General features: G+C 39.8%; 1 protein-coding gene across 2 annotated transcripts in view; it reads right to left on the bottom strand.

The window, feature by feature from the left end:
* The window catches only part of LOC115211874 (DNA polymerase alpha subunit B-like), a 48,663-nt gene that overhangs the window by 15,606 nt on the left and 22,420 nt on the right, over positions 1–10,637 (bottom strand). Inside the window, exons 13-17 of one of the 2 annotated variants that reach the window (XM_036504385.1) lie at positions 9,710–9,780; positions 6,445–6,538; positions 4,999–5,108; positions 4,237–4,293; positions 2,133–2,345 (exon numbers count right to left, since the gene is read on the bottom strand). In XM_036504385.1, coding sequence (XP_036360278.1) covers positions 2,150–2,345; positions 4,237–4,293; positions 4,999–5,108; positions 6,445–6,538; positions 9,710–9,780 — 528 coding nt within the window. In that variant the 3' untranslated portion in view covers positions 2,133–2,149. The remainder of the gene's footprint in view (positions 1–2,132; positions 2,346–4,236; positions 4,294–4,998; positions 5,109–6,444; positions 6,539–9,709; positions 9,781–10,637) is intronic. The other variant, XM_029780615.2, reaches the window with a different exon arrangement.

Genomic DNA, 10,637 nt, shown 5'->3' with positions numbered 1-10,637 from the left:
GAAGCCAGTTGGCTGCTCTGGCAACGATCATGCTCAGATGGTGCTCTTAGCACTCCACTAGCAGGGATACCAGTCATCGAATTTGATTTTGATTTCACTTGTGGTACTAGCACTAGTGAGGTCCCCAGGTAACTCACAACACAAAAAAAGCCCCCTCAAATGAGTAGCTGGTGTAGTAGAGAGGAAGATGGCTTTGTACCAAATATTGAGAGGCTAATGTAGGACTGGAAAAGTAGGTTACTGCTGAGGCAATACATGGCTAGCCTGCATCATACAAAGATGGTTGAGAGTAGCTGGGGAGAGAGATAAAGATGGGGTTGAAGTGTATCCTCTTTACTTAGGTGTGAATAAGTATGATGCAGCAAAGATAACAATCAACTGTAGGACCATCTGAATGGTACAGCTCTTGCTTACTCTTTTACTTGTTTCAGGCAGTTGACTGTGGCCATGCTGGAGCACCGCCTTTAGTTGAGCAACTAGGACTTATTCTTTGTAAGCCTAGTACTTATTCTATTGGTCTTTTTTGCCGAACCGCTAAGTTACAGGGATGTAAACACACCAGCGATGTTGGGGAGACAAACACATACATGTGTATATATATATATACATGTATACGACGGGCTTCTTTCAGTTTCTGTATACCAAATCCACTCACAAGACTTTGGTCGGCCCAAGGGTATAGTAGAAGACACTTGCCCAAGGTGCCAAGCAGTGGGACTGAACCCGGAACCATGTGGTTTGTAACAAGCTACTTACCACACAGCCACTCCTGCACCTAAGCTTGTTAATAAATAAGGTAGTCAGAACCATTTAATGTATATTTGAAACAAAAATCTAAGATATAATCTCTATGCAGCTCAACCTGATCATTCTCATTCTCTCATCTCTGAGGACAAAGCCAGCCTCCATCCTATCAGGGTTCATAGTGTTGTGAGCTGCAGAGAGACATAACTAGTGTGGCTGCCAAAAAAAAAAACGCACCCTGTACACTAAATGGTTGGCATTAAGGACATTCATTTGTAGAAACCATGTACTGGAGTACACTGCAGTCCTTGGAACCATTGTATCCTTTCAAACTGCCCGACCCATAAACCTTAATGATGATGGTAATTTAAGAACTTTCTAAATTCTCATCTATCATCTCTCAATCAGGAATAATGGTATGATGGCCATTTATCACTTAGCCACCAGTTTCTGAACCTGTGATTATTTCTATTACTTACAACTCTATCATCATCATTTAACATCTATGTTCCATGCTGCCATGAGTTAGCTTGACAGGAGGTGGCAAGGTCAGGAGCCACACCACATTTCATAGTCTGTTTCATGGCTCCTACAGCTGGTTGTCCTTCCTATACCAAACACTTTACAGAGTGTATTGGATGTTTTTTACACAGCACTGGTTTTAGGATATCACTTATGTTGTAGAGGATAATTTCCTTGAATACAGCAATGTGCCATATATCTCAGTTATTTTCTCATCACTTTCATAAAACTCAGTGTTTTCAGATGCTATTACTCTATTGTAATTATTCACTACTCACCCTTGAACAAAACTAGTTTTAGCCTCTACCACACTCCACTACTATAAGTGATACACAGAGGTAAGTACTGGAGCACATACCACCATGTACCTACAGGCAATAGTGGTATATGCTCAAATCCACCATAAACCCCCTACAACATGCAGTTCTCAACCACATTTTCCTTGCCAGCAACACTAACGTCACAAATCCCTACAGTCAATAGTATTCAGCACCACACATCACTATAGTGGCATACTGTACTTAACATGCCCTCCATCGTCAACCGGAATTCATCTACAAAGGAATTGCCCCAGCTCCCCTTCAGGGTTGGCGAAAACGATGTGGACAACGAAAAACCTGGCTGATGACAGTCAAGGCTGATCTGGAACCCAACCTAGGCCCCCATATCTACAGCGTTCGCCACTGGAATAAGGAGTGGTTGGAGATCACGCAGTTGTTAGCCTCAAATCGCCAGGTCTGGTCGGCGTTTGTGAGAGATACAGCATTGAGGATGAATGAAGCCAGCTCAACCCACCCCGGGAGAATGCTGTCTCAAGACAAGACAAGACTGTACTCAACAAGACACACTCCTACAACACTGAGTACCACGCACACATACACCTTTACAGCCAGTAATAATATGGTAGCAAGTACCACCCACACACCATTGCAGCCAGTAATACTACAATACTCACCAAAACAAAATAGCGGAATTGAGATGGCACGATCAACACGTGAGGTTTGGTGGGAAGTTCAAAACTTTCTGCATGACTGAAACTAACGCTGACATCATTATGTGATGGATACAGTGGATAGAAGCTGGAGAAGAGAGAACAAAAGTGATTTGTGTATAGATATTGGTTGTTGTGGTGGTCATGACTTTTAGAGAGATGTAGTGATAAAGACATTTGATTTTGCAACATTAACCTTTTCGTTACTGTATTTATTTTGAGATGCTCTGTGTTTCTTTCAGTTATTTTAAATATAACAAAGAATTTAGAAAAATAACTTAGTTACTATTAAGCTAGTGTTAGTAACATAAATTGTGACTAAGGTTTGGTGGAAGATTTTAATTCAAAACTTAGGAAAACAAGACATTTGTACTACAGAGCCAGAGGTGGTTTCGGCCAGGTTGGTAATGAAAGGGTTAAAGAGAACATAGAACCAACTAAGTGAAAATATCTGGAAAAATCAGTCTGTTAAATCTGGAGCTGCACAACCAGAACTGGAGAAAGAGATTTGTTCAGTCAGGAGTTAGATAAACAGATCTGGAGAAACAGGAGCTAAAGAATTAGATCCACTAAATCATTGATTTCATGTGATATATACAAAGTTAGTTTATATGTAGGCATTTAACATGTTTAATGTAATAATTTTCCTACTATCTTTAAAATGGGAACTCTGTTTTGAGACCTAAATGGAAGAACATGTCTTACAATGAAAATTGACCAACATGGGAGGAGGCTGCAGAAGTCGTAACAATTGATCTTAGGATGCTGAATTTCACAAATGAGATGATAAATGGGGAGATAATGTGATGGCGTTGAATCATCCCATCCATGCCTGATGTCATCATCACCACCACAGCATTAGATACTGATCAAATGGTTGATATGATAACTATCTTTGTACACCATGGTTCAGCTTAAGTAGAGTTGCCTGGAGAGAAGAAATAAGCTGCAAACCTGGTTAACTTACGGCAGAAAGTATATTGGTCAATAAGGCTAGCACGGAATTTTGTCAGTGAACAGGTTGCAGTCTCAAAGCAATGAACATATTTTGACAAATTAAATTTAAATGTTGAAGTGAATCTATCGGTTTTTGTGTTTGTTAAATGGCTTATAAACACCTTCCACGCTGCAATTGTTTTCGTTCCAGCACACGATCTCAGATCAGGTCACTTGCTAAGCAAGTACATCTCCGTAAGCTGTAGAGAAAAGTTTCTAGAAAATCTCAATGGTTGTTAAGAGGGATAGCTTATGGATAAGATTTTTGGAGAGACATTCAGAGTGAGAGTAAGGCTTTAAAGAAGGCACAGATAAGAAACAGAGCTGGGTTTTATAAATGATATGAGACAGTGCAGAAGTTTATAAGGGAAAGATGAAAAGTAAGTTACTGAAGCCCATTAAAAACAGGTGAGAAGTACAATTACAATTTATAGCAGATAAGTGAAGAGCACAGCTAGGGTTTATAGGAACAGGTGAGGGAGTAAATTTATAAAGGCACAATTAGGGTTTATAAAAGTGGGGGACACACCTAAAATATATGGGAGAGGTGAAGATATAGAAAACCAACTTCAACCAATGAAAGAGATTCTTTCTATCAGCAGTGATATATAACTCCAATATGTCTTTTCTAAGAGAAGAGATTTGACTGCTATTTCTAGCATAGTAAGCAGCTGCATAGACTTTCCCCTTGAATGAAGGTTTGCTTATCAAGTAAATGAGTCTTTTCAATGTGATTCAGAATGTGTATGTGTGCTTTATCAGCAAAGAATACATGAGCAAAATTATAAATAAGGTATAAGTGGAATATTTTCAAAGCTAACTGTTAAATTAACATGAGCATACAACATATCATGTTCAACATATGTAATATTAATTAGAGCAATAATATCACGCATAAATATTAATTATGGTAATAACATTAATGGTGTCATAAATCAGACAGAGAAAAGGGAGAGAGAGATTGTAACTAAAACCCAGATTACCTTTGCTGAGAGAACAAATGGCGTATGATTCGTTTGAAGCGATTCATTGGATTTGTGCTAAAAAGGAAACAAATTGTTTATTAGTTATTTCAGCTTTTTACAATAACATAAAGGCTTACATTTTATACTGGAATCCTTCCCCACTTAATATCTCATCTAGGTCATCCCATAGGATGCCCCTTTCCAGGGGTTTCAGTCACGTTACTTGATGTAGTCCCAGTTTCCATCTAACTAGGAATATTAGGGTTTCATCCAACATCTTGTATTTAAGATCTTCTGCATGACATCCTGCTAGTTCAAAATCAGGAATCTGATCTGTTAGGTCCTGCCGATAACTAAATCCACGCCCTGCTGCCAACGCTTCGATTTATTGTCGTTAAAGTTTTGTGAGTCCCCTACTCTCTGACCTGCCTGAAGATTTCTTTCCCTCCAGCATAGCTCTCCAGCTCAATGGAATTTCACTTTGCTTGCTACTCATTGCTTTGGCATAATCTCTCTAGCTCAGCATATTTTCTCTTCCTACTCTATATATGTATTCTGAGATTTGTATCCTCTTCCCTGCATTATCTCCATTTGTTTGTTTCTTTCTCATACAACTAAGTGATTGAGCTGGAGAGTTTCTGCCATCCTGTACTGGCTGGGCTTAAGAGTCCTCTCCCTTCAATTCTTACTGCTCCTCAACTAAAAGCGACACATGTCTAAGGCCTGAAGTGTGTTGTTATATTCAGCTGAACAGTTAACGTGAATGTGAACAGTACTTACCTCGCAAAGCATTCAGAGTTACAAATGTGGAAGATGACATCAGTGGATGTGATCCCAAACACAACACCATTAATAGACAGAAGGCTCGGATCAGTTACAAAATGCATGAACTGAAACATGTAAGAAGGGGTTTCAATTATTTGGACAAAGAAAAAAAAATCAATAAATTTAATTATCAATGAATTTAATCAATCACATTTCATTCTTGCAGTGAAAAAGTTAGTACCCTTTTCTCCCAGGAACTCTCAAACCACAAGTTACTCATTAGAAGAACATACTCTATTATGATTCCCCACCATTTGTGAAACTGTTTCAAAAATAAAGATTCTATCGGTTGTTGTTTGGTTCCAGGTTAGCCTTTATTGAGCAGGTCTATAATCAAAGATTTTCAGGCTGTGACCATTCAGTCAATTTTTAAGGAGACCTGTTTCTTTCCCTTTTTAAGAAGATACAGTGAGAATTCAGTAAGATTGAGTAGCCATTTAGAGCCAATCAAGCAATCACATTGACTCTTTTGGCTCCTAAAGAATTTTTTTTTAATAATGCACCCAGTCCACTCTGTAAATGGTTGGCATTAGGAAAAGCATCCAGCCATAAAAACCATGCCAAAACAGATACTGTGGCTTGGTACCCTCTTCCAGCTTGCCATCCAATGCATGACAGCATGGAAGATGGACACTAAATGATGGTGATGATGAATTCAAAACAATCAAAATCGAAATCAAATTCAATGACTGGCATCCGTGCTAGTGGAGTGCTAAGAGCACCATCCGAGCATGATGGTTGCCAGAGCATCAAACTGGATTCCGTGCCGGTGCCACGTAAAAAGCACCGTTCGAGCGTGATCGTTACTAGTGTCGCCTTACTGGCACATGAAAAAATATTCAAGCAAGGTCGTTGCCAGTGTCGCTGGACTGGCTCCTGTGCAGGTGGCATGTAAAAAACTCCAATTGAGCATGGCCGTTGCCAGTACCGCCTGACTGGCCCTCGTGCTGGTGGCACGTAAAAGCACCGATTACACTCTCAGAGTGGTTGGCGTTAGGAAGGGCACCCAGCTGTAGAAACTCTGCCAGATCAGACTGGAGCCTGGTGCAGCCATCTGGTTCGCCAATCCTCAGTCAAATCGTCCAACCCATGCTAGCATGGAAAGTGAACGTTAAACGATGATGATGATGATGATGATGGTGGTGATGATGATGATGTTGTGGTGATGATGTTGTTGTTGTTAATAAGCATTACATTTGACAGAGTAATCTGAATGCTAAACAGTTAAAGAAGCAATGTGTAGCAAATAGGCTTGAATTTCAACTAATGATGGTAGACATAGACAAAATTTCTCCATTTAGGTTATAGTGGTCATCAATATCACCACAATCATCACCATCATCATTTTCATAAAATTGATGCAAATAAAAACGAATAAAAGCAGTTTCATTTTAGATTTACCTCACTCTCTCCATATTCAAATGGTGGTTGTGGATATATCGGTGTGTTGTGGATATCTCGAGCAGATGGCACCAACACCATGGTACAGCGGAGCCTGAAGAAGAAAACACCAAACAACACCATTATTAATTTAAAGAATTACCAACAACCAAAAACTCTCACATTATCTTCAATGGCAATACTACAATGTTGGTAAAGTTTAGGCATGGAGTGTCAATATCCAGCCATATCACATTAATTTTAGTAAGATGAGGTAATATCCAGATGTATGTACATGAGTAATGTTTGAAGGATCTTGGGAATAGGAAGTTCGCTAGTGGTCTCTAGCCGCAAGTATATCCCTGTTAGGATATACTTGCGTTCGCTGCTGGAATAAGGAGTGGTTGGAGATCACGCGGTCATTAGCCTCAAATCGCCAGGCCTGGTTGGCGTTTGTGAGTGATGCAGCATTGAGGATGAATGAAGCCAGCTCAACCTAGCCCGGGTGAATGCTGTCTCAAGACAAGATATCCAAATGTATAACTGTGAACCACATTGGTTTTAGGTATAAAGGGGTGATATTCAGATGTCTAACTACGTATTAGACTAGTTTTAAGTAAAGGTGCTGGTGCCACATAAAAAAGCACCCAGTCCACTCCATAAAGTGGTTGGCATTAAGAAGAGCATCCAGCTCTAGAAATCAAGCCAAAAACAGACTATAGAACCAAGTGCAGACCCTGGCCATTGCCAGTTCCTGTCAAGCCATCGAACCCATGCTAGCATGGAAAATGGACATGTGATGATGATAATATGGAAAGGTAATATGTAGATCTACAATTATACATCAGGTGGAAAAGGCTTTCAAAATATAGAACAATTTAAACCATTGGTTATATAAACTAAAACAATAGTAATAACAAAGTAAAAACAAAATCATGATCATCACCATTACTTTATGTCTATTTTTCCATGCTGACATGAATTCAACTGACCAGTATGGTAAGAAGGTGGCGAGCTGGCAGAAACATTAGCATGCCGGGCAAAATGCTTAGCGGTATTTCGTCTGCCGTTACATTCTGAGTTCAAATTCTGCCGAGGTCGAATTTGCCTTTCATCCTTTCGGGGTCAATTAAATAAGTACCAGTTACACACTGGGGTTGATGTAATCGACTTAATCCCTTTGTCTGTCCTCGTTTGTCCCCTCTATGTTTAGCCTCTTGTGGGCAATAAAGAAATAAGAAGGAGAACCACCACCACCTCAACCCAACATTTCCTTTGTTCTTAGTTGAAGTCAGTTTGTTATAATGGTTGGGCAGTTAAGAAGTTTTCTGCACAGCCACATGCTTCTGGATTTGGCATTTCACTCTACTGCACTGCACAAGGCAGAATCATTAGCAAAGACATACAAAATGCTTGGAAGCATTTCTTCCAACTCTTTAAAATTTTGAGTCCAAATTACTCTGAGGTCAGCTTTCATCATTTCATAGTCAAGTACTGGGGCCAGTGTAATCAACTAACCCCCTCCCTCTAAAATTGCTGGCCTTGTGCCAATATTAGAAACCATTGTTATTGCACAGTACTAAAAAATATTGCGAGACATTCTGTCTGGCACTTGCCTCTCTTAGACTTTGAATTCATGACATTTTCAGAGCTGGTCCCTCTTTGAACTCCTTAACACATTGGCTAAATCACTAATATTTTGTTGTTGTCTAGTTTTAGATCAGTTCTGATTGAGCTCATCTATGATCAAAGGGATTCCAACTGCAACCAACTCATTTTTCCTGACTGACAGAGGTATATAGAGGCCCTCAGAAAATCAAAGTCCTTATTTCCTTGCATAGCAAAGAAATAAAAACTTCTACGACTTTTATAATGAACTTTGTTAATCTGAACTACCTAACAGTAAGGCATGCTTTGCTCAGGCTACTCAGAGTAAGGTATAATTTAACCCTTTCATTACCGTATTTATTTTGAGATGCTCTGTGTTTCTTTCAATTACTTTCATCATCATCGTTTAATGTCTGCTTTCCATGCTAGCATGGGTTGGATGGTTCAACTGGGGTCTGGGAAGCCAGAAGGTTGCACCAGGCCCAGTCTGATCAGGCAGTGTTTCTAATGCCAACTACTCCGTGAGTGTAGTGGGTGCTTTTTACGTGCCACCGACACAGGTGCCAGACGAGGCTGGCGACGGCCACGATCGGATGGTGCTTTTTACGTGCCACCGGCACGGAGGCCAGTCAGGGCGGCGCTGGCTACGGCCACGTTCGGATGGTTCTCTTACGTGCCACCGGCACTGGTATCACAGCTACAAATTCCATTGATGTTGATCGATTATGATTTTGATTTTCACTTGCCTCAACAGGTCTTCACAAGTAGAGTTTTGTGTCCCAAGAAGGAAAGGAATGCATAAGTGGACTGGCTACAATTTAGTAAAATAACTTGGTTATCATTAAGCTAGTGTTAGGAACATAAATTGTGACTATGGTTTGGTGGGAGATTTTAATTCAAAACTTATGAAAACAAGACATTTGTACTCAGAGCCAGAGCCGGTTTCAGCCAGGTTGGTAACGAAAGGGTTAAAGGAAAATTAGCTGCTATTTCTAGCAGATTCAATAACCATGTAAAACAGAGGCTCTCAACCATTTTTTTCTTTTTTGCCTGTGGCCCCCTTTGATTCCTCTCTTAGTCAACTGGACCCCCATAGCCATCTCAATATTTAAGAAAGTCATACTTTTATAATTAAATGTTATTAGGAATTGTACCAAAATTTTTTTTTTAATATTTTGAGTAATGTAGAAGTATTACCAATTTATTACTCTTTTACTTGTTTCAGTCATTTGACTTCAGCCATGCTGGAGCACCACCTTTACTCGAGCAAATCGACCCCAGGACTTTGTGAGCCTAGTGTCTTTTGCCGAACCGCTAAGTTACAGGGACATAAACACACCAGCATCGGTTGTCAAGCAATGTTGGGGGACAAACACAAACACACAAATATATATATACAACGGGCTTCTTTTAGTTTCCGTCTACTACTGAATTCACTCACAAGTTTTTGGTCGGCCCGAGGCTATAGTAGAAGACACTTGCCCAAGGTGCCATGCAGTGGGACTGAACCTGGAACCATGTGGTTGTTAAGCAAGCTACTTACCACACAGCCACTCCTGCACCTATGCACACAAACAAAAAAATTTTAGACAGATCCCCAAGACTCATATGGACCCTGGTTGAGAACTATTGATGTAGGGGTTCTCTTAGTCTATTGGAGGTAAACATGGTCACTTACTGTTCAGCAATTTCCTTGATTCCTTGACAAACTCGAGTAAACATTGTTTCATAACTCTCATCTTTTAAAGTCTGTAATAAATGTTTAACATTTTAAGCAGTTGAACATTAAGTTGGTGTCGTTTATATATGTTATTGAATTCACTGAGTGTGTGTGCATGCATGTTTCTTCGTGTATGGCTGTATGAGAATAACAAATAGCTACAGAGAAAAAGAGAGAAAGAAATGGTGAGAAACAGCTAAAGAGAATGAGAGAAAGAGAGGGGGTGAAATATAAAGGGAAAGAAAAGAAATGAGATGTAGTCAGTCAGAGAGAGAGAGAGAGGGAGGAGGGGGATGAGCTATAGCATGAGAAACAGAGAGCAAGATAAAGAAAAGGGAGAAAGGATAAGTCATTACTAAAATAAAGGAGCTAAGAGTTGCTGAAGCATGGAACAAACTGCCGGCATCAGTTGTTAGTTGTCGGAGCACTGCATCCTTCAAAACTTCCATGCTTCCTGAGATTCACCAACACTACACCTGATTTTCTCCCCTCCATACACATGCAAGCATGTATCTAACTCATATACTGTTCACTTTCCAGACATTTGTACTTTACTGCATATGCTTTATATGCACTTTTGACAAGTTGTGGTGCACCTGAGCACTGTATACAATAATTTCATTATATATTATTATTTTAAAAAGAGTAAGAAAAGAACAGACGTGCAAATTCCTCTTTATTTCTCTACTACTACTACTACTACTACTACTACTACAACAATGGCTTGCTTCTATAAACTAAAACTTCAGCTCCAAACCCACACAAGACAATCCACAGAGCTACACGAATCTGGAATTATCTCTTGGCCCACATTTTTCCCCACAGACATTAACCGACAGAAATTCAATCTCAACAGTTTTTTGGAAAAGTTGCCAAGATCACCAGT

Source organism: Octopus sinensis, linkage group LG1, assembly GCF_006345805.1.
Source record: "Octopus sinensis linkage group LG1, ASM634580v1, whole genome shotgun sequence".
Classification (NCBI taxonomy): Eukaryota; Metazoa; Mollusca; class Cephalopoda; order Octopoda; family Octopodidae; genus Octopus; species Octopus sinensis.
This window is presented reverse-complemented; position numbering and strand designations above follow the sequence as displayed.